The sequence below is a fragment of the Bubalus kerabau genome, chromosome 9 (assembly GCF_029407905.1).
Source record: "Bubalus kerabau isolate K-KA32 ecotype Philippines breed swamp buffalo chromosome 9, PCC_UOA_SB_1v2, whole genome shotgun sequence".
Taxonomy (NCBI): Eukaryota; Metazoa; Chordata; class Mammalia; order Artiodactyla; family Bovidae; genus Bubalus; species Bubalus kerabau.
Window position 1 is genome coordinate 74,324,834 of NC_073632.1, and position 25,343 is coordinate 74,350,176.

The 25,343-nt window shown below is 37.9% G+C and overlaps 1 protein-coding gene across 4 annotated transcripts in view; it reads right to left on the bottom strand.

Moving 5' to 3' along the window:
* Positions 1–25,343, bottom strand: part of PTPRK (protein tyrosine phosphatase receptor type K) — a 635,100-nt gene that overhangs the window by 284,282 nt on the left and 325,475 nt on the right. For all 4 annotated transcript variants that reach the window (XM_055535594.1, XM_055535592.1, XM_055535593.1 and 1 more), the window contains exons 4-5: positions 12,465–12,546; positions 9,839–9,954 (exon numbers count right to left, since the gene is read on the bottom strand). In XM_055535594.1, coding sequence (XP_055391569.1) covers positions 9,839–9,954; positions 12,465–12,546 — 198 coding nt within the window. The remainder of the gene's footprint in view (positions 1–9,838; positions 9,955–12,464; positions 12,547–25,343) is intronic.

Here is a 25,343-nt window from a genome sequence, read left to right on the forward strand (position 1 = left end):
CTAGAAAGAGTGAAAAGGAATGAAAACGTTTCCCCATTTTTCACTTCTATTTAGGAAAACTCACATGCAATTATCAAGGTAGAAGGGGAAACAAGTAAATGATTGGATCGAACAGGCAAATTAATTCCCAGACAGAAAATGAGAAAACAAATTCACAGACTGTCAAAAATAAATGCTTAAGGCAATTTAAAAACCTTTATTGCTCTATAATATTCTGGCAATCTGTCTTTATTATTTCACTCACATCCTCCCAAACTCTTTCACCTGGTATCAACCTGATCCAAACTCAACAGTCTTCTTTCATGGGTCCTTCTCCTTCCCTCCTCACATTTTTTTTCAAAATTCAATGGCACAGTCCAATCCTAGGCTCTCACTACGTGATATCTGTACTGCCAGCAGGAGTTTCTTTCTTGCTTTTGTCCCCATCATAGCCTTGTCCCATCTCTTCCATAAACTATATTTATCTCTAGTTCCCATTGTGAACCTTCCACTGTAAGAAGATTCATCTCTTCATGTTTCCACCCAACACACACACACACACTAAACTGCAGTGATGAGCATGCCCACTTATCCTTGCTTATCCATGTCCTGTATGTCTTTCAATGTGTGTGTGCTCCGTTGCTCAGTCCTGTTTCCAATCCCATTGACTATAACCCGCCAGGCTCCTATGTCCATGGGATTTTCCAGACAAGAAAACTAGAATGGGTTGCCATTTCCCCCTCCAGGGATCTTCCTGACACAGGGATTGAAACTGCATCTCCTGCATTTGCCCTTTAAAGACTCAGTGGGGACTTCTCTGGTGGTCTGGTGCCTAATTCTCTGTGCTCCCAATGCAGGGGGCCCAGGTTCGATCCCCAGCCAGGGAACTAGATCCCACATACTACAACTAAGATCCAGTGCAGCCAAATAAAAATAATTATAAAAAAAAAAAGAGACTCAGTGAAATTTTCCTTAATGATTTCATTAAACTTACTCCAATCTTTGGAGTGCTCTCTCAACTCTGAAATAGCACAGGACTTAGATTCCATATGATCTCTTACTCAGTTATACCAGTACCTCTCAGGGCTGAAAGGATCTTTAAAAAGTATTCAGAATCATGCTTAAATGTCCTTGACATCTCTAGCAAATGCTTATCCAGATTATGCTTGGCTACTTTCACTAATTGTTAATTTTACTGCCTCCTAGAGTAGCTCATTCTAGGTTTCAACAGCCCTGCAATTACAACGGTCTTCCTTATAATCAGCTTATATCTCTCACCAAATAGCTTGAAACCACTGGTTATTACTGTACTTTAGTATCTATAAAAAAAACAAATTAAATGCCTCTTCTGTGTCCCTAGTATTCTACTATTTGAAGAAATGTTTCCATTCTCCCAGTCTCAAGATAACAATGTACATTTAGCAATTCTGACATAATTTCTCTGACTTTACTAATGGTTCTGGTAATTATATACTGCTTTTTGTTATTCTAATATTTTCAGATATGTGTCAGCCACAGGGCCAATAATCTATAAAATGTTAGAACCTTCACCAAGATAATGTCAGAACTATCACCAAATCCAGACATTAGTACAATTTCACTATATTTCATTCCTTTCTCCCCCTATCCCCATGGTACCCAATGTGAATTAATCACATGTTAAATATTTAATCAGTTTGGCTTTGAAATAGTCCTTTCAAATTCCTTCTCAATTAATTGCCCACTATAAACTGTATGTTTCTAGGAATAGATTAATTTCTTCCAAGATTTTCCATTTATTATGACAAATGAAAAATTACCAGATTTTTTTTCCCAGAAAGAGTTTCAGGGATAGTAAAATTCCATTGTAAATTAAGCATGATACAGGCACTTTATATCACAGTATAAATAGACATATATTTATACAAAAGGAAATATTATAGCATGGCAGCATCAAGAAGAGCTTTGTAAGCAACAATCAAGTTGGCATTTGAAACATCATAGTGATATATTTCACCAGATAAAATTTCTGTACTTTCAAATTATTCATTTTTTTAAATCACTCTTCTGATTTCCAGTGCTATGTGACGATGTTCACATGTCACATAGGAACAAGACTACATTTGCCTGGACAGATAAAACACTATGTGGCCAGAAGTTTCACAGCAACCATTTTCAATGAACCTCAGCTGACAACAGTTGGTACGGCAAAAGGTTAGCCTCTCGCTGGTTGTTTTTTAGAGCAATTTGCATCTCATTGTACTAATTCTACTCTCAATCTATTGCTTAAATTATCCATTGCTGCAGAAGGAATGACATTTCCTTTGGCTGAGAAACTAGCTGTATCACACTACATTAGCAGTGATGAGCCTCACCAAGGGCAAAGAGATGGCTGGCTTGCCTGTTTTGGCAGCCCCACTCAGAAGGCACACTGCCAGCACCTGGGGAGATTACTGACAGATTGGCCCAATTGCCACTGCTTTCATGGCAGTCTGCATAGGATTACCAGTCACACGTTAAACAGCCCCATCTCAATTCACCAAAACAAATGGTGCCACCAAATCTCCCCACACAATTCCCTGCTTTCAGTAACTTTGCTGGTGAATTTTCTCTGTCCAACCAAACGATGCATGCCCACCAAGCTCTGTAATGATGGATGGAGTCATTAGCATTTTAGTTTCTACACTGAACCTGAGGCCAAAGCATACGGCCTGACAGATGTTCCAGCAATGGGCTCTATTTGATTTGCCATGTAGGTGTCCACTTACACTGGACTTTCAAGAAAGAATACTAATTTATAAGTTACAGTCCAACCCCTGTTTCAACTCTTTCACATCCTTGAATGTTATAATAACACTCAGAACATGCTTTAGTCTATACTTTGGTTTACAGTGACAATTAAAAATTACCTTTGAACTTAATCAAATGGTTTCAAATGGACAAAATGGACACAAATGCAGGTAAGGTTTGTAGGCTATTGTCATCTACAGCTTGATTAGTACTGCCAGTGATTTGGTTATTAGATAAAATGTTTCATATACTCATTTTTGCTCATTCATGCCTTATTAAGGTAAACTACATACAGTGAACTGGTTAAACCTTAAGTTTTGACAAATGTATATGCACCCATAGACACAAAACCCCAACAAAGCTATATGACACTTACATTATCTCAAAAAGTTTTAGTGCTCATTCCCAGTTGATCCTCACCCTCTACAGTCAAATACTGTTCTGACTTCTATCATGATAGATTAACATCGTCTATTCTGAAACTTCATATAAATAAAGACATACATGACATGCAGTCTTGTGTGTCTCTTGTCTTTCTGAAAACATAACATTGCTCAGCTTCATATACACTGGTGCATATATCGGTGGTGTACTCTTTCTCATTGATGAGTAGCATGAATGAACCAGAAATCGTTCATTCATTCTCCAGTTCATGAGCATTTGGGTTCTTCACATTACTGGTTATATAATGAATAAAGCTGTTATACATGTTCTTCCACAAATCTTTTTGTGAACGTGTGCTTTTATTTCTCTTATGTAAATACTTGGAACTACTGTGTCATGTTATTATTTCCTTACATATTCACGTTTTCCTGCCATCGCTTTATCTATTTATTATCTATGTTATTGGATTGTAATAAAATAAAAAGGACATGACTATAATTTTTAACCGATGAAAACATATAACCTATTTTTGTAGCTTTCCTGTGAAAAAATTATCTGATGCCTCTCAGGAATATAACCACCCATTTTTATTATTTTATTTTATTGTACATTAAAATTTCACTTGTGATCTTGTTTCTCATAATCTGGATTTTACTATAAGCCTTTAGTGACGATCCACAAATTCTTTACCACTTGGGGTTTCTCAGGAACACAAAATACGCATAGTTCTAAAACTTGTTGCACACATTAAAAACAGCTATTGATATGGGGAAAACTGCAAGTTATAAGCTGTAAAGAAAGTGGTGTTCATATCTAGAATGAAAGCAACTTCACTGAGCTTTACAAAAGAAAAGGAATTTGAAAGTTCTCTAGGAGCAACTAAAGATTTTATCCTAATTCCCTTATCCAATATCAATGAACTGCATAACATACTTTTAAAAATGATGTTCTATACAGCCTCATGTTTCACCAGATTTATAGCTTGCTGACACTCAGTGGACTTTCAAAAACATTCATCCATATTGCTTCATGCATCAGTAGTTCAGTCAGCATGTACAAGGAGGGTAATTTGGCTTATATATCTTGTCATTGTTTTCTAAATTGCTGGAGTGAATGACCTACTTCTAAGACTAATATTATAGCTGAGACAGTGCAGGAAAGAACCACATTAAAGACACAGCAAAACCACTATGATATGCCTTATGGATTATCCCAGATTATCTCAGGTAACTCATTGCATCTGCTTTTTTGTGCTCCATTTTTTACCTAATTGGTATGTCATTTTAAACAATAAAATGACTGAAATAGCAATTGTAAGCTAATTTTAAAAATAAAAATAAAATATGAGATCTACAGGATTAAAAAATGGAGAGAAGTTATTCTCTAAATGTATTTGTATACATAAGTGAAAGTGAAGTCACTCAGTCATGTCCGACTCCTTGCAACCCCATGGACTGTAGCCTACCAGGTTACTCCGTCCATGGAATTTTCCAGGCAAAAATACTGGTGTGGGTTGCCATTTCCTTCTCCAGGAGATCTTCCCAACCTAGGGATTGAACCTGGGTCTCCTGCATTGCAGGCAGATGCTTTACCGTCTGAGCTACCAGGAAAGTAAAGAAAGTGAAGTCACTCAGTCGTGTCCAACTCTTTGGGACCCCATGTATTGTAGCCTACAAGGCTCCTCCGTCCATAGAATTTTCCAGATAAGAATACTGGAGTGGGTTGCCATTTCCTTCTCCAGGAGATCTTCCTGACCCAGGGATTGAATCCGGGCCTCCTGCATTGTAGGCAGACACTTTACCGTCTGAGCCACCAAGGGAAGTCCTTGTATACAAAAACTACCTTAAATATCGCATCAATGCTATTACCTTCCAGCGCCACCAAGGTTGGAATTCTCTTTGACTGCAATGGAAAGAGGAAAGAGAAACGAGGAGTGTTTATAAATCATCACTTGACTTCCTCATAGAGTTACGGTGGCCTTCTGAACTCAGAATCAGATTTGGAGTTCTTGAAAGGCACAACCAATCTGGTAACATGGACCACAGCCTTGTCTAACTCAACAAAACTATGAGCCATGCCGTGTAGGGCCACCCAAGATGGATGGGTCATGGTGGAGAGTTTTGACAAAACGTGGTCCACTGGAGAAGGGAATGGCAAACCACTTCAGTATTCTTGCCGTAAGAACCTCATGAACAGTATGGAAAAGCAAAAAGATAGGACCATGAAAGATGAACTCCCCAGGTCAGTAGGTGCCGAATATGCTACTGGATATCAGTGGAGAAATAACTCCAGAAAGAACGAAGAGATGGAGCCAAAGCAAAAACAACACCCAGTTGTGGATATGACTGGTGATGGGAGCAAAGTTCGATGCTATAAAGAGCAATACTGCATAGGAACCTGAAATTTTAGGTCTATGAATAAAGGTAAATTGGAAGAGGTCAAACAGGAGATGGAAAGAGTGAAATCAACACTTTAGGAATCAGCAAACTAAAATGGACTGGAATGGGTGAACTTAACTCAGATGACCATTATATCCATTATTGTGGGCAAGAATCCCTTAGAAGAAATGGAGTAGCCATCATAGTCAACAAAAGAGTCCGAAATGCAGTATTTGGATGCAATCTCATAAATGATAGAATGATTGCTGTTCGTTTACAGGGCAAACCATTCAATATCACAGTAATCCAAGTCTATGCCCCAACCAGTACTGCTGAAGCTGAAGTTGAACGGTTCTATGAAGACCTACAAAACCTTTTAGAACTAAATCAAAAAAGATATCCTTTTCATATAGGGGATTGGAATGCAAAAGTAGGAAGTCAAGAAACACCTGGAGTAACAGGCACATTTGGCCTTGGAGTACAGAATGAAGGAGGGCAAAGGTTAATAGAGATTTGCCAAGAGAATGCACTGGTCATGGCAAACACCCTCTTCCAACAACACAAGAGAAGACTCTACACATGGACCTCACCAGATGGTCAATACTGAAATCAGATTGATTATATTCTTTGCAGCCAAAGATGGAGAAGCATTATACAGTCAGCAAAAACAAGACCAGGAGCTGACTGTGGCTCAGATTATGAACTCCTTATTGCCAAATTCAGACTTAAATTGAAGAAAGTGGTGATAACCACTAGACCATTCAGGTATGACCTAAATCAAATCCCTTGTATTTATACAGTGAAAGTAACAAATAAGATTCAAGAGATTAGCTCTGATAGAGTGCCTAAAGAAATATGAACAGAGGTTCGTGACATTGTACAGGAGGCAGTGATAAAGACGATCCCCGTGAAAAACAAATGCAAAAAAACCAAAACGGTTGTCTGAGGAGGCCTTACAAATAGCTATGAAAAGAAGAGAAGGGAAAGGCAAAGGAGAAAAGGAAAGATATACCCATTTGAACGCAGAGTTGCAAAGAATAGCAAGAACTGAACTGAACTGAACTGATCATGTATTCATGGCAGTTGTTGTGTATCATTTTTCATTTAAAAGTAGAAAATTGGAAGCTTTTCTAGTTTTTGTTCTTTTACCCCATATTCAAACATTTAACAATTGCAGCTCAATATATTATATGGTATGGGCTTTCTAGGCAGTGCAGTGGAGGCTGTGCTAAGAATCTGCCTGCCAATGTGAGAGATGCAAGAGACATGGGTTCCATCCCTGGGTCGGGAAGATCCCTTGGAGTAGAAGATGGCAACCCACTTCAGTGTTCTTGCCAGGAAATTTCCATGGACAGAGGAACCTGGCAGGCTACAGTCTAGGGGTCACAAAGAGTCAGACATACTGAGCAACGGAGCAGGCACACACGTTACATAATATAGATGATTTGGAGGACACAATAAGTTGATGGCTGACTTTTTTTACACCTGACCATGACAGTATACTATAGCTACTCCATTATTCCATTAATTTGCAACAGAATGCAAAGGCCTTTCTTCTGAGTCGTTTCCGACATTCATAGCAGTCAGCAAAGACTCTAAGCAGCAGTTGTTCTCACAGTGATATTTAACTTAAGGCACGGTTTTTTCCCCATGGAGAGAGAAATGGCAACCCACTCCAGTACTCTTGCCTGGAAAATTCCATGGACGGAGGAGCCTCCTAGGCTACAATTCATGCGGTCACAAAGAGTCAGACACAACTGAGCAACTTCCATTTTACTTCCACTGTTTTCCCCATACAAAACTAATAACTTGAAAATTTTACATTGCTTCTTCAAACAACAACAGAAAAACAAATGATCAAGACCATGTTTCAGACCATCAAAAATAATATAAAGACCTGGTTTTCATCTTATAGCTGGAAGTGATTTTGATCTCTATCCACATCTCCTTTTATAGATAACTGAGGCCGGGAAGAGTTTAATGAATTCTCTAAGCACACCTGATTACCTGGGTTATAAGAATTAAAGAGTTAGAATTAAGAACTGGGCCTCCCGACCTTAAAAAGTTTTTCTACACCAAGCAAAAATAACTTGACATCTGTTTCTATGTGTTGGGTTGTAGATTCACTGTGGAATCAAGTTTCTTCCTCCTTTATTATGTTTCTACTACTTTCGCAAAAGATGGATCATTTTTAAAAAATCATTGGCCACTTTTTGATGCACTTACTCTATACAGATATCAATTATATGTACATATCTACAATTTTATCTCTACAGTTCAATCTTGTTTATTTGAAAACATTCCTAAACTAGGCAATTCATAATTTTCAATATATCTTAAATACAGAGAATGATTTGAGAGAATAAGTTAAGGTAATTTAACTGGTCTATTATTGAAAAAGGCAGAAAAGCTTTTTCATGAATAAGTATATAAACTACTGTAGAATTGGGCAACGTCAAAATAGACAAGAAATACACAAATTCACCTTGGAAAATGTAAACAGAAAGAAGAGAAAAGAGAAAGTCGAACAGAAATCAAACAGAGTATTTTTATCTTTCATCTTTATTTGAAAAAGGACAAGAAGAAAATTTATTAACACTATAACGAAATGAGTCAATCTAAAAAAAATAATAAATGAGAAGTATTTTAACTGCAACCCACTCAGACCAGGAGGGCCAGAAAGTCTTTGTTGCCACAAGGCAACTGGTACGAAGTATACAGAACCCTTTTTATTTCAATGTCACATTAAATCCTAGAGCATAAAACCAGGGGCAGACTACAGAGTTTCTAGTTATCCAAGACAAGAATATACAGATCACAATTAAAATCAAATGCCAAGAATACTCCTAACTAAATGAAAAACAATTAGCGAAATAATTAGAAAATATATCTAAACACATTCTTAACACTATTTAGGCTGAGAGAGAAAGTAAGAAGGATTGTGATTTGATGTTTAGATAATAAAACAGGTTGCACATTATATAGTACACTCTACAGGAAGAATTATCTTATACTTCAGTATCTGTGGGGGAAATTAGCATAATCACAAGGTTAAAAAAAAGGAGAGACTTTATTTCCTTTACACATATTCAGGATGCTATCCTAATACCCACATATCAAATAAATGACAAAAGTGATAATTAGATTTATATGAAATACATCTGTTATTAACATTACAGTGGATGTGGGAATTGAATGAAAAAACACATTTATAACACCCAGTACAACACCAGGCATTATACTAGGTATGATTTTAATAATTATTTCTTATAATCATTACTCCAACCTCCCGCAACCCTCAACACTAATGTTACCTCAACACCAATGATGACCCTCAACACTAATGTTACCTCTCTAAAGGTATCATGAAATAAAGCCTGATGTCTATGTTCAACAAAGTAAGCTAATGATTTCCCTTTTTGGTCTCTACTGACATTCTCAGGAATTTAAAATTCTAACTAATTAAATCCCTTTCCTCATTCTGATGCAAATAGAATTGAATAATAATAACAATAATAAAGGTTCTCAGAGGAAATTACTTACATTCTAGCTTCAAATATTTAGATCAACAATCATCAGTCCTGAGTCCAGCCTCAAGGCTTTAGAGCTGCTCTTAGCTCCTCCCACCAATCTCTGCCCCAGGATTGACAGATAACTCTCTGAAGGCATGGCACATTCCTTAGTCACTGTTTTCTCACAGATTCTTTTAAAGTTCTTTATATGCACCATTTACATTTCCCCAACATGTATGCTAAACTGCAATTCACTATATACCATTTACTGCAAATTTAATATGTGCATGGCAAACATCTTGTCCTCAGGTCTGTGATTAACCCCTACACAAAAAAATCCTGAAAATAATTTAGTTGGCTCTCTTCCAATTCACATTTCCAGAAACATTCCCAAAGGTTTTATAAAACACTTTTGAAAAAATTTATCAGAGTATGACAGTTCCTACTTAAGGACTATGCTCTTGTAAGCTGAGCATTCAAAATATTAAATATTAAATTTTAGTTTTTTTCCCCTATTTTTGCATGAATCTAGAAAAATTATTTTTACAGTTTGGACATAACATTAGAGAATCATTAGGTTTCACAAGGAACTAACCCAAACACTTATTAATTATACACTGTTATTCATATTCCAAAAATGGATCTGAAATTAATCTGTAGCCAATTAAACCTACAGAAAAGACAACCTGTCCCACCCATATACTCACTACACTCCATCCTCCTGTGCCCACCACACACATACAAGGAAAAATAATTTGTGATTTTTTTTTTTTTAATCAAGTGTACTCTTTAGCTCAGCTGCCAGTGTGGCCTTACCTGCAGCCATAACTTGTTATGCACAGCATCTCTCCCTGTAGCAATACACTGAAAAGTAGCATTCTGCCCTGCATTGACCTCTACGTCCCCCAGACGGAGGAAATGAGGAGATTTATCTGTGAAGGCAAGAAAAAATTATTTTCTTTCACATGAAGAAAACACGCCTTGTTATTTTTTCCCAACAGAATAATGTTGTTAATACTTTTAAAGCTTTGGCCAAGACTAATGTCATATGGAAGTTTTCTCAGTGCTGAAAGACACTGCTGCATCTCTCAGTGTCAGTTCTCTTTAGCTCAGTAGCTTTATTGCGTATTTCACCATAATTGATAGAGCAATTCTATACAGAATGAGCACCCAACAATTACTGCTTGAGGACCCCGGCAGATGGTTGCATACAGTTGACAATAAAAGTTACGTATCAAAGCAAGCAAAAGAGATCAAATAGGCACAAAGCATGGCATAATAGAAAGATATAGTGAAAACATAGAATGATAGCTCAAAACTGGACATATACATGGCCATTGAACTATTAAATCACACTTGAAGCGCTTAACGCTTTCTTTCCCTTTTTTAAAACTTTCAATAACTGCTGCATAATCCTCTGATACTTCAAAGAACAAGGGACTGTTCTTCCTTCTCTCAAACAGAGTATTAATTTAACTGTTGTTAAATCCACTTCCTATTGCTTTATAGTCCTAAGAAAATTACCTGAAAGAAATATTAGACCAACAAAACACTAATGACTGCAATCAAAATATACATGAGTTACATGACTGTCAAACAAGCATTCTCTTATAATTACCTTTTAAAGCTGAAGTTATGTATGTTTTCAACTGAAAGGAACTATAAACAGGAAAAGCTAATCCTCAGTGAGTAAAGACAGAGCATGGAAGACCATATCACAATGAAACTACTGTTGTGCTCAATTTAAATATTTTTTTAAAATTTGGTTAACTCGTGAAAGTCGTTCTTCAATATCTTCTTTCAAAAGACATGTAAATGAACAATAGATGGAAACATTGTTCTCATATATGAATGGACTGAAAGAGTTTAGTAAGCCAACTTGAACTTTGAGTGAGATAATTTTGTTTCCCTTTTTCTTAGATTACATCAGATGTATTTGACTACATGTATTTCTTAGGATACACCACAATCATTTGACTCTTGCCTGCTTCATCTTTCCCTAGGGCCTCATCTCAGTAGGTGCTTCAGAAGAGCAATGCTTGCACTAGAACACAAGCTAGAACAGTGTTCATGACTTGGGAACAAAAGACCAGCAGCATTAGTATCTCCTGAGAACAATGAAAACCAGAGGAGGGCCCAGGCAACCTATGATTTTTGCCACATCCTGCTGGTGATTCTGATGCACACCAGAGTTTGTCAACCAGTTAGCAGGAGTATGAGCCCTGGCCTCTGGCAATGGCAGCCTTTATGCATGCTGCTTACAAATTATTAGAGAATTTCCACCAGGAGGATTACTGAACAGATCACCTAGAATTCATAGGCCCTAAAAAATGCTGCTGTTGGGAGATATAGCTGAAGTATGAACTGCTTTATGCCTGGCTCTACTGAATGTGTGCAATAATTGTCTTTCAAGGTATGTGATGTAAACACAAATTTAGTTCCCCCATCTGAAGACCAACTAATGTGCACCTAAGGACACATCAAATGATGTGTAACTAAATTCAGTTTCTTGTTTTGTATGCTTTCTATTGTCTTGTTGTTTATTATGAATTAGCCAGATACTTACTATGACATGAAAAAATTAGTCCTAAATTAAGAATAAGATGAATTAATTCATTTTCTTCATTTCATTCCAAATTTCAACTTAGATCACATAAGTTAATAAAGATTCTTTTTTATTTTCTTTTCACTGAACTCTGATTTGTTATTCTTTGTTTTCCTAGGCAATTTAATAAAGTCAAAAGATGGAATGAGTCCCTTGATTTTTATTTTCTTCTGTCAAAAATAACATCAACTACATAAATTGAAGATCTAATCAGCTTTGTTAGGAGATTCATGAATGAGGCAACATTCTATCTATCAACTGGAAGACAGATCCAAGGGGTTATACAAATGGAAAGTTTTTACAAGAGGGTGGGACAAGGGAGCTATTAACAGAAAGAAAAGAAATTATTATTTATTTTTCTTCTTGAAGAAGAAAAGGAACAGCAAGAGTTTGATGATTCAGATCACCTCTTCTTCCTCTGGGGCATAGAGAAGGATCACAGGACAATTTTCTTACTGGTGCTTGACCATAAAATCAAGACAAGTCAATTAGGATTAAGTTTTTGGAAGAGGCTGAAACTGTAATTAGATCAGGTATAAATTTAGGTTTGGTATCATGGAATTTTAGCATGAGTGATACCATTTTGAGACTGTGGTTCTCTTTGGAACATTAATTGAACAATTAAAAGAATCTTTTAACATGTGCACAAGTCTGAAAAACATTTGGTTCAAAAACTCTAGAAATACCTCAGTGATCTTTTTAAACTGAACAGAAAACTAGGAATAACAACAACAAAAGAGACAGCAATGACCAAGTGATAAACAATCAACAGTCACTACCAATATAAGACAAGTCTTGAAAGGAGGTAGAAAAATACAATTCTTAATCACAACCTACCACAAGGATAACTCAGGACTTGGATGTCATCAATGGCAATATAACCACTTCTCCCTCCTGAGACTTCAGCTTCAAATATTACCTGTCAGGAAGAAACAGAAAACATTTACAACAATCGTTTTTAAGGAATTTTCACAGTGAAGGAAGAATAGCTGTAACACACTTAAGAAAATTAAAATTTAATTTTTGTGCTTTAATAAAAATTAAAATGGTGTCTGTACAGGAAAACAAAATATTTTTTGAAGAACAATTAAATTATTGAGGTCAGTAACTCTCAATTTTTTTTAAGCAAATATCATTGATTTCCTGAATGGGCAATATATAGGCAGATATAAAAAATCCATTATCCCTAAATTTTCCCTTACTGACTTTTTCCATTTTTTTTAATTTATTTCACATACATTGAGCATCAACTTGAAGCAGTATGCTAAACCAGCTAAGACATCAACTGATCTAAGCTTTTAAATACAGTAGCTGAATTTTCAACAAAGAGGTCATTAGATAGAAATTATGCCAGGTAAGAGCAACCACATAAAATAGAAACCAAATGAACATAATCTGTATGGCTAGTAAAACTCAAGACAGAAGAAATGAAATCAGAGAACTAGGCATGGAAGACTTTGAATACCACGGGAGTGAAGACTAGGAGTATATCCTGTAAATGGTTAATCAATTTTAAAATATATATATGTATGTATTAATAAACATTTTAATAAATGTATTTTTAAAAATCAGTGTTCAAATATAAGCTCATGTTATAGAATGTTGTTATAGTCAACAATAGAACTTACTTAATAGACTTTCCCTTCACCTTAATAATGTGTGCTGTTACTTTTCAAGAGAAAATAGATTTAGCATGCCATGTTTCAACATTTTATTTTATGATGGGCTCCTTTATTTATGGAGATATGTGGGTCATCATAGAAGTATTTTGCAAAATATTTTAGGAAACACATTGGAAATTGATGTTTAAAATAGGAATAAAATACAATCAAATTTGTCTACTAGAAATATATTTGGCAGAAGGCAATGGTACCCCATTCCAATACTCTTGCCTGGCAAATCCCATGGACGGAAGAGCCTGGTAGGCTGCAGTCCATGGGGTCCCTAAGAGTCAGACACAACTGAGTGACTTCACTTTCACTTTCCACTTTCATGCATTGGAGAAGGAAATGGCAACCCACTCCAGTGTTCTTGCCTGGAGAATCCCATGGACGGAGAAGCCTGGTAGGCTGCAGTCCGTGGGGTCGCACAGAGTCGGACACGACTGAAGCGACTTGGCAGAAATATATTTGTTTCAAAGTTGAAGGATGGCCCCAAAGAAAGACTAGAAACCAAAAAGATTCTAGTAGCAGTGAAAAATAGAAAGATGAGATGAAAAAGGAAAGATAAAGAAATAATGCTAAGGAAATATTAAAAAAAAGAAAATATTGATTCATTAGTTGTAGAGAAATAATAGGACAATTCTGATTTCTGGCTTGGGTCCCTAGGGACTGTACTGCACTATATTGTCTATTGACAAGAAGGAGGAAATTTTCCCTTCTATCCTTCCTGAGCTGTTGTGTCTGGACTAATAATAAAATGAGCACAAGACCGATTAACAAGAGAAAAAGATCAAACTTTAATCGTGTACAGGGAGACCTCGTAGAAATGGGACCTAAGAAATGGCCAAAGCAGGGAGCTTTTATGCTTTCTAGACAAAGACACACTAAATTTGTGGGGAAGTGACAGGGCAATGAAACTTTGTGCTCAATTAATGAAGAACCTAAACAGAGTTTGGACCTGGGGCAGTAAATTAGAGAAGTAACATGTTTGTTCACACAGGTTTTTCAGCTTCAAATTCTCTACCTCCAGTGTTAAGGGTGTCTTTCTATACCCAGAGGCAGGGGGTACAGCTTTCACATGAGAGACTCACTCTCTGCTTTCAGGGAGATGGAAAGGACGGTCAGAGTAGCCCTCTTGCATTGGCCATTGCTAAGTAACTTCAATTCAAAATAATCAGTATATCATTAAGGCATAATTGGGGCAGCCTACCCCATATCCTAACATTATCAGGATCCCTAGCTAGAACATGTGATGCAGAAAAAGGTACAAGTTTGAGGAAGAAGATAACTAAGTACATTGCAGACATAATAGATTCGCTAAGCCTAAAATGCATATGGAGTAAATGCTTAGGCGATAACTACAGATATATCTCAGAGTGAAGAAATAGGTTTAGAATAAAGCTATAGATTTGAAAGTCATCATCATGGCAGTGAGTAAGCTACAGATTTGAAAGTTAAAGGTGAGTAATATGGCATAGGAAGATAAAGAGGAGTAAACCACTGAAACGGAAGGCAAGACGACAGCCAGCAGAAGTAAGGTCAGCAAAGTACAGTTCAGACCTCACGGTCGAGGAAGGAAGAGAAGGATCAGGAGGTTTCAGGCAGGTCAACACTCCCACCAAAAGGATTAAAAAAGGCAAAATAAATTATAATAACTATAATTTTAAAACATCAGATATCTGCATAGACAACGGCATCTAAAGGGGCACAAATGTTGAAGTACAGGATCTCTCTAATGTGATCCCAGGATTCTCATTTCTCATGGGAATATTTGCCAATTCTGGAATCAGGCTGTGGTTCTAGGACAGACTTAGGAACTCTATGGGAGAAAGTGAAAACATGGAAGCTTGCAGTAACAGCACAAAAAGAGAACAATAAACTAGAAATTTGAGAGTATGAATAAAACAGATGTAGGCTTTCCAGGTGGCAGTAGTGGGAAAGAATCCTTCTGCCACTGCAAGAGACTTGGGAGATGTGGGTTCGATCCCTGAATAGGGAAGATTCCCAGGAGAAGGGCATGCAACCCACCCAGTATTCTTGCCTGGAGAACCCCATGAACAGGGGAGGCTGGCTGGCTACAGTCAATAGTGCCACAAAGAGTCGGACAAGACTGAAGAGACTTTTAGTCTTCAGTCTTCAGACCATGCAAGCACAGGTCACGGAAAAAAGCATGAAACACAGGAGAGAGCTCAAGGAAAACTAAAAAAGAATAAATTAAAGTTAGCCATTAGGAGTCTTCTGGTAATGTTTGAGACAGATAGTATTACTGAAGTGGAGGGGAATTTTTATTGAGTACTTACTATACTCAATAGATAAGCCTTAGATAATCATGATGGTGTGATCACTGACCTAGAGCCAGACATCCTGGAATGTGAAGTCAAGTGGGCCTTAGAAAGCATCACTACGAACAAAGCTAGTGGAGGTGATGGAATTCCAGTTGAGTTATTTCAAATGCTGAAAGATGATGCTGTGAAAGTGCTGCACTCAATATGCCAGCAAATTTGGAAAACTCAGCAGTGGCCACAGGACTGGAAAAGGTCAGTTTTCATTCCAATCCCAAAGAAAGGCAAGGCCAAAGAATGCTCAAACTACCGCACAATTGCACTCATCTCACACGCTAGTAAAGTAATGCTCAAAATTCTCCAAGCCAGGCTTCAGCAATACGTGAACCATGAACTTCAAGATGTTCAAGCTGGTTTTAGAAAAGGCAGAGGAACCAGAGATCAAATTGCCAACATCTGCTGGATCATGGAAAAAGCAAAAGAGTTCCAGAAAAGCATCTATTTCTGCTTTATTGACTAAGCCAAAGCCTTTGACTGTGTGGATCACAATAAACTGTGGAAAATTCTTCAAGAGATGGGAATACCAGAGCACCTGACCTGCCTCTTGAGAAACCGATATGCAGGTCAGGAAGCAACAGTTAGAACTGAACATGGAATAACAGACTGGTTCCAAATAGGAAAAGGAGTGCATCAAGGCTGTATATTGTCACCCTACTTATTTAACTTCTATGCAGAGTACATCATGAGAAATGCTGGGTTGGAAGAAGCACAAGCTGGAATCAAGATTGCCAGGAGAAATATTAATAACCTCAGATATGCAGATGACACCACCCTTATGGCAGAAAGTGAAGAGGAACTAAAAAGCCTCTTGATGAAAGTGAAAGAGGAGAGTGAAAAAGTTGGCTTAAAACTCAATATTCAGAAAACGAAGATCATGGCATCTGTTCCCATCACTTCATGGCAAATAGATGGGGAAACAGTGGAAACAGTGTCAGACTCTATTTTGGGGAGCTCCAAAATCACTGCAGATGGTGATTGCAGCCATGAAATTAAAAGACGCTTACTCCTTGGAAGGAAAGTTATGACCAACCTTGACAGCATATTAAAAAGCAGAGACATTACTTTGCCAGCAAAGGTCCGTCTAGTCAAGGCTATGGTTTTTCCTGTGGTCATGTATGGATGTGAGAGTTGGACTGTGAAGAAAGCTGAGCACCAAAGAACTGATGCTTTTTAAACTGTGGTGTTGGAGAAGACTCTTGAGAGTTCCTTGGACTGTGAGGAGATCCAACCAGTCCATCCTAAAGGAGATCAGTCCTGGGTGTTCTTTGGAAGGAATGATGCTAAAGCTGAAACTCCAGTACTTTGGCCACCTCATGCGAAGAGTTGACTCATTGGAAAAGACTCTGATGCTGGGAGGGATTGGGGGCAAGAGGAGAAGGGGACGACAGAGGATGAGATGGCTGGATGGCATCACCAACTCGATGGACGTGAGTTTGAGTGAACCCCGGGAGTTGGTGACGGACAGGGAGGCCTGGCGTGCTTCGATTCATGGGGTCGCAAAGAGTCGGACATAACTGAGTGACTGAACTGAACTGAACTAAACTATACTCAAGAGACTATTCAAACTGAGCATGTTCATTCATGCTCACATCTACTTTGGTTTCCCTCTTCTCTCTTTACCTCTCTGCACACATACAAATATTCTCTTAATTAGAATCACATGAGGTAGATATTACTTTTATCCTCATTTTAAAGAAAAGTTAAGTGGCTGCACCAAAGTCTAACAACAAGTCTTGGAGCCAAGAATGAACCCAAGCCAACCTCCAGGTTCTGATCTACCAACTTCACTATATTTCCTTTCAAGTCAGAGACACAAACACAGTAGAACACTCCTTTAAATAAGCTTTAACTTTCCTTTAAAAGTCTAATATGTTAAATTTATAAAGTGTCATTTTAAATAGCAAACTAATCAGGTATTATACTGACTAAATAGCAGTATCATGAGCATGACACCCTTTCCATTCTCATACCATACCAATATCCACCCCAAAGCCAATGACAGTGTGACAGCAGGCTGCATGGATGATTCACCCCCTCTTCAATCACTCCCACCATAAACTGGCTCCTATGCTAATTCTCTTCTACACCAAGTCTGCACTGTATGACTATTAATTTCCCTGGAATAAGCTGAAGTTGTGAAGTCAAAGAGATTTCTGTGGGAAGACAATTGCTTCATGATGAAAGAAGGGCTAATCTATAAAGACAGAAATATATGTGAGTGCATGTGTGAGTGTGTGTGTGTGTACACAATCTGCATTTCCTCTGAAGGTTTTGATACAACTGTTATGTCATTTTCTAAATATTAGAACAAAGACTTAGCAAGAAACAGAAGAGAGAATCAGAAACTTTAAAGTGTAATTTGAAGCAGTTGTGGTACAGGTCACATTCTCGGGGTTGAGAAAATTTGTTATTGACACCCACTTTTCCTGTATACAAATCACTGAGCAAATCACATAACCTTTTAGAGCCAAGTCTCATTTGGAGATAACGCAGCTTTCATTATAAAGTTCCGTGAAGCTTAAATAGTAGCATCTGTAAAAGTACTATATAAATGAAAAGGTAAGATGATAAACATTGTTAATAAATGACATTTGTATAAGTGTATCCCAGGAAAACAAGCTTTATTTGCTTGAATGGTTGATGACAGTTTAAGGAAAGGGAAGGAAGGAAGGCATAGAAAGAAAAAATGAGAAAATTATTTCTGGAAAAAAATACATTATTATGAATAGACTATGCAGCTGAATAATCAGTTCATTATTTCAGTTTTGTTACAATTAGCATTAATTAAATTATTCCAATTCTAGGCTTATCTTAGTTTTACTTTCTTGAATTGTTTTACTTCCTTTGCTTCATGTAGGAGATAAGTTTAAACATGTTTACTACATCCCTGAAGAAAAGTTTCTTATCTGTTCATTTAAATTGGGCTTTATTCTGGACAATAAATTTAGGCCTTGATTTAAAAGGGAGTGAAAGAATTGGTTCTTTAGTAAAGAAAAAGAAAAAAAAATGTTTCTCTTTTCAGTGACCTCATTTCCCCTGCTAAGTGTTGTCTCTGCCTCATTAACGAGACCAAGAGAAAATTTCTAAGAGCAGATTCCTTTATTGCTAAAGATCTAATCAGCTTTATCACTTCAGCAGAGCCCTTACCTTGTAAGGCTCTCCTGTCCACTCAAGGAAAACCAATCTCAATAGCTTAATTACGCAAAACTTGCTTGGGCTAATGTTCAGGTCAGAGCTAATGCTTGGTGTCAAGTAGTCAACGAGGGCTTCCTAGGAGAAGAGAGCAAGGGAAGCCATACCCTATGTCAACTCGAATCCATCCAAGAGGCCAACCTGAGAACAGAATGGAAGGGCTCCGCTTTTCATGCTATTTCCACTCCATTCCATTACCTGAAATACTGAAGGGGATGATTCTAATCAAAATTTTGCTACTCTAGCAACATTCTTGGATTATTAACTAAATAAGTGAAGTCAAGTCGAACTGAAGGAGGGGAGAAAATGAAAGAACAAGAATGACATTATCCTTTGGCAAACAATTAATACAGAAGAAATGCCGCATATAAGGGGAAGCTAAACTCCAAGTAAGGAGCCTGGGCTCTAGCTGTTGGTCTGCTATCACAGGGAACCCATGCAGTTTATTTAACTGTGTCTTCACAGCCTCACATCGACAACACTGGCCTTGTCCATATTGAAGTTTCTTATGAATATTGAATGGTTTATGTGAAATGATTAAATGATATACGAAATGCCATGTAAGACAAGGTATTATGGATTCGAGAAATCTAACCCTAAATTGAACTTAATTTTCTTTCAATATATCACAGTGTTAAACTGTACCATTTTTCTAGATTCCACATATATGCATTAATGCATTAATCTTTGCTCTTCTCTTTCTGACTTGGGCTTCCCAGGTGACTCAGATGGTAAAGTATCTGCCTGTGATGCGGGAGACCCAGGCTTTATCCCTGGGTTGGGAAGATCTCCTGGAGAAAGGAATGGCAACCCACTCCAGTATTCTTGCCTCTAGAATCCTATAGTCAGAGAAGCCTGGTGGGCTACAGTCCATAGGATCACAAGAGTTGGACACAACTGAGTGATTAACACTTTCATTTTCTTTCTGACTTACTTCACCCTGTTTGATAGACTCCAGGTACATCCACATCTCTATAAATGACCCAATTTCATTTATTTTTATGGCTGAGTAATATTCTGTTATATACATGTAGCACATCTTCTTTATCCATTGATCTGTTGATGGACATTTAGGGTGTTTTCATGTGACAGGGATAGAAACGCAGATGTAGAGAACAGATATGTGGACACAGGGGCAAGGAGACGGTGTGATGAACTGGGAGGTTGGGTTTGACATAATACACTATCATGTATAAAACAGACTGCTAGAGAAAACCTGCTATATAGCACAGGGCACTCAACGTGGTGCTCTGCGATGAACTAGAAGGCTGGGATGGTGGGGGAGGAAAGAGGGAGAGGATATATGTGTACATATAGCTGATTCAGTTCATTTCACAGCAGAAACCAACACAACACTGAAAAGCAGTTATACTCCAGTGTTTTTTTAAAGTGTGGGCTCCAAAGTCAGATACATTTCGTTCATATTCTTTAAGTATTAACTTTGCCTTATCGAAAAATATATGTAAAGCTACTGTGTAACTTCAACTGATATACAATCTAAAGCTATGTTTCTTTTCTTTCAAAACTGTGACTATCCACCTCAGGGTTAAAGGAGGATTAAATGAGCTAACACACCTGAACCATTTAGCAACAGTTCCTGGCACAGGGTCAGCGTTCTAGGTTAAGGAGCACCACCGCCATGATGGGAAAAAACATCTGTAAAGAACACATGTACTAAAATGAAATTTCTTCTCATTATCTCCTCTCTTTTCAAAAAACTTAACTCCCTGTCATATATTTGGGAGGAAAAAAAAAAAAAAAAACCCTTAGAATAAACTAGTATTGTATTCCCATCAGTTCAGTTCAGTTCAGTCGCTCAGTCGTGTCTGACTCTTTGCGACCCCATGAATTGCAGCACGCCCATAAACCTTCTCAAATATGTTTTCTGTGATTTGAATTTTTAAACATTGATTATAGTTAATGTAAAGTTTAAAGTAAATTACCCACTCACCTTCAAAGAATAAATGTACCAGAAACAAAACTTAAAGAAATAGAAATAGGTTGATTTCTATATGTCCCTGTCCAAATTTGGATAATGAATAAAATAGTCATTTTAGTCAAGATGACCAAGGCTTCAGGTCTATCTGTATCAGTGCTAGTAAACCATATACATCTACATCTCTGATATGTATATGTGATATGTATATGCTATGTATATGTATATGTGAGGCCTCAAAAGTCAGAAGCTGTGCTTGACTCAACTTTATGTCCACAAAGCTTATTTACAGTATCTGGCACATAACAGACATTCACAAATGCTAGCTGAATAACAACAGTAACAAATTATATATAGACAGTGGCTCACACAGTAAAGAATCTGCCTGCAATGCTAGAGACCTGGGTTGGATCCCTGGGTTGGGAAGATTCCCTGGAGAAGGGCACAGCAACCCACTTCAGTACTCTTGCCAGGAGAATTCCATGGACAGAGGGGCCTGGCAAACTACAGTCCATGGGGTCACAAAGAGTCGGACACAACTAAGCAATAAACACAGCATATACATACACACAATGTAAGAAATACATGAACAAAAGTATGTTAACATCATTAAATATAATTGACTTCTCTTTTTTTCTCATGTGAAGTCTAAGCATTGGATTCTCAAGGATCCATTTCAGGCTACCTTCTCCATTTTTGCCTTATAGTTCACCCTGATAGGACAAAGGAAGATAAGCCTATAAAAATGAAAGAGGAAATTGAGGAAAAAATAAAATGCATAAAAATATAAAAGGGAAATGGTATGACAAAAGCCAATAAGACAATATTTGAAGGGTGCACTGGGACGACCCAGAGGGATGGAATGGGGAGGGAGGAGGGAGGAGGGTTCAGGATGGGGAACACATGTATACCTGTGGCGGATTCAGTTTGATATTTGGCAAAACTAATACAATTATGTAAAGTTTAAAAATAAAATAAACTTTAAAAAAATAATAATAATAAAATAAAATAAAATAAAATTTGGCCACCTCAAAAAAAAAAAAAAAGAAGGGGAGACTTCAGGACCAAATGCTGATCAAGCACTAAGACAGAGATTAAAAATACCTTCATGCATATTTTATAACTAGAAGCTCGTACACTATGACCAACATGTTTCCATTTCACCCAAACACAGGACTCTGATGTCCACCATTCGAGTCTCTGTTTCTGTCTTTCTTTTTTCAAGATTCCACATATAAATGATGTCTTACCAGAGAACACAAATATCTGCTTACAGGATGAATAAACTCCATGGATCTAATGTGTAGAATGGTTATTGTTCTTTATAACCCCATGGACTGCAGCACACCAGGCTTCCCTGTCCTTCACTATCTCCTGGAGCTTGCTCAAACCATTGTCCATAGAGTCAATCATACCATACGACCATCTCATCCTCTGTCATCCCCTTCTTTACTGCCTTCAATGGTTCCCAGAATCACAGTCTTTTCTAATAAGTCGGCTCTTCACATCAGGTGGCCAAAGTATTGGAATTTCAGCTTAAACATTAATCCTTCCAATGAATATTTAAGGTTGATTTCATTCAGGACTGACTGGCTTCATCTCCTTGCAGTCCAAGGCACTCTCAAGAGTCTTCTCCAATACCACAGTTCAAAAACATCAATTCTTTGGCACTCAATTTTCTTAATGGTCCAACTCTCACATCCATACATGACTACTGGAAAAACCATAACCTTGACTATATGGATATTTGTTGGCAAACTAATGTCACTGCTTATTAATATGCTATTTAAGTTGGTCATAGTTTTTCTTCCAAGGAACAAGCAACTTTTAATTTCATGGTTGCAGTCACCATCTGCGGTGATTTTGGAGCCCAAGAAAATAAAGTCAGCCACTGTTTCCCCATCTATTTGCCATGTAGTGATAGGACCAGATGCCATGATCTTAGTTTTCTGAATGTTGAGTTTTAAGCCAGGTTTTCACTCTCCTTTCTCATTCTCATTTCAAATCCTGAAAGATGATGCTATGAAAGTGCTGCACTCAATATGCCAGCAAATTTGGAAAACTCAGCAGTGGCCACAGGACTGGAAAAGGTCAATTTTCATTCCAATCCCAAAGAAAGGCAATGAGGCAGAAGATATTAAGAAGAGATGGCAAGAATACACAGAAGAACTGTACAAAAAAGATCTTCATGACCCAGATAATCACGATGGTGTGATCACTGACCAAGAGCCAGACATCCTGGAATGTGAAGTCAAGTGGGCCTTAGAAAGCATCACTACAAACAAAGCTAGTGGAGGTGATGAAATTCCAGTTGAGCTATTCCAAATCCTGAAAGATGATGCTGTGAAAGTGCTGCACTCAATATGCCAGCAAATTTGGAAAACTCAGCAGTGGCCACAGGACTGGAAAAGGTCAGTTTTCATTCCAATCCCAAAGAAAGGCAAGGCCAAAGAATGCTCAAACTACCGCACAATTGCACTCATCTCACACGCTAGTAAAGTAATGTTCAAAATTCTCCAAGCCAGGCTTCAGAAATATGTGAACTCTGAACTTCCTGATGTTCAAGCTGGTTTTAGAAAAGGCAGAGGAACCAGAGATCAAATTGCCAACATCCGCTGGATCATGGAAAAAGCAAGAGAGTTCCAGAAAAGCATCTATTTCGGCTTTATTGACTATGCCAAAGCCTTTGACTGTGTGGATCACAATAAACTGTGGGAAATTCTGAAAGAGATGGGAATACCAGACCACCTGACCTGCCTCTTGAGAAATCTGTATGCAGGTCAGGAAGCAACAGGTACAACTGGACATGGAACAACAGACTGGTTCCAAATAGGGAAAGGAGTATGTCAAGGCTATATATTGTCACCCTGCTTATTTAACTTTTATGCAGAGTACATCATGAGAAACGCTGGACTGGAAGAAGCACAAGCTGGAATCAAGATTTCTGGGAGAAATATCAATAACCTCAGATACACAGATGACACCACCCTTATGGCAGAAAGTGAAGAGGAACTAAAAAGCCTCTTGATGAAAGTAAAAGAGGAGAGTGAAAAAGTTGGCTTAAAGCTCAACATTCAGGAAATGAAGATCATGGTATCCAGTCCCATCACCTCATGGGAAATAGATGGGGAAACAGTGGAAACAGTGTCAGACTTTATTTTTCTGGGCTCCAAAATCACTGCAGATGGTGACTGCAGCCATGAAATTAAAAGATGCTTACTCCTTGGAAGGAAAGTTATGACCAACCTAGATAGCATATTCAAAAGCAGAGACATTACTTTGCCAAGAAAGGTCTGTCTAGTCAAGGCTATGGTTTTTCCTGTGGTCATGTATGGATGTGAGAGTTGGACTGTGAAGAAGGCTGAGCGCCGAAGAATTGATGCTTTTGAACTGTGGTGTTGGAGAAGACTCTGGAGAGTCCCTTGGACTGTGAGGAGATCCAACCAGTCCATTCTGAAGGAGATCAGCCCTGGGATTTCTTTGAAAGGAATGATGCTGAAGCTGAAACTCGAGTACTTTGGCCACCTCATGCGAAGAGTTGACTCATTGGAAAAGACTGATGCTGGGAGGGATTGGGGGCAGGAGGAAAAGGGGACAACAGAGGATGAGATGGCTGGATGGCATCACTGACTCGATGGACGTGAGTCTCAGTGACCTCCGAGAGTTGGTGATGGACAGGGAGGCCTGGCGTGCTGCGATTCATGGGGTCGCATAGAGTGGGACATGACTGAGCGATTGAACTGAACTGAACTGAACTTTCACTCTCCTCTTTCACTTTCATCAAGAGGATCTTTAGTTCCTCTTTGCTTTCTGCCATAAGGGTGGTGTCATTTGCATATCTGAGGTTATTGATATTTCCCCCAGCAGTCTTGATTCTAGCTTGTGCTTCATCCAGCCTGTCATTTCACATGATGTACTCTTCATATAAGTTAAATAAACAGGGTGACAATGTACAGCCTTGACGTACTCCTTTCCCAATTTTGAACCAGTCCATTGTTCCATGCCTGGTTCTAATTGTTGCTTCTTGACCTGCATACAGGAGGCAGGTTAAGTATAGCATGGTGACTATACTTAATGCTGCTGTACCACATATTTGAAAGTTGCTAAGACAGTATATCTTAAACGATCCCACCACAAAAAAGAAATGGAAATTATGTGACATGCTGGTGTTAGCTAATGCTGTAGTGGTAATCACTCTGCAATGCATCCTTGTATCAAATCAAAACACTATACATCTTAAACATACATAATGTTACATGTCAATTATATCTCAATAAACCTGGAACAAAATCACTTCTTACAGGTAATGTTGAGATTAAGAGTGATCAAAGGAAGAACCATCTGTATGAAGTAACAGAAATGGGACAATGGAAACCTATTGGACAATGATGAACAGAGCAGGGGAGCGGAGATGTCTATAATTCTCTTACAGGTAGTTTCCCTGAATTTCTGGAGAAATCTAACCAAGAATGGAAGAAGATGTAGGGTCAAGGGAAGTGTTCAACTTTTTATTATCATTTTTAGGACAGAAAACACTTAGCGATTTAGAAGTTGATGAGGATAATTCAACTTGATAGGGTAAGTC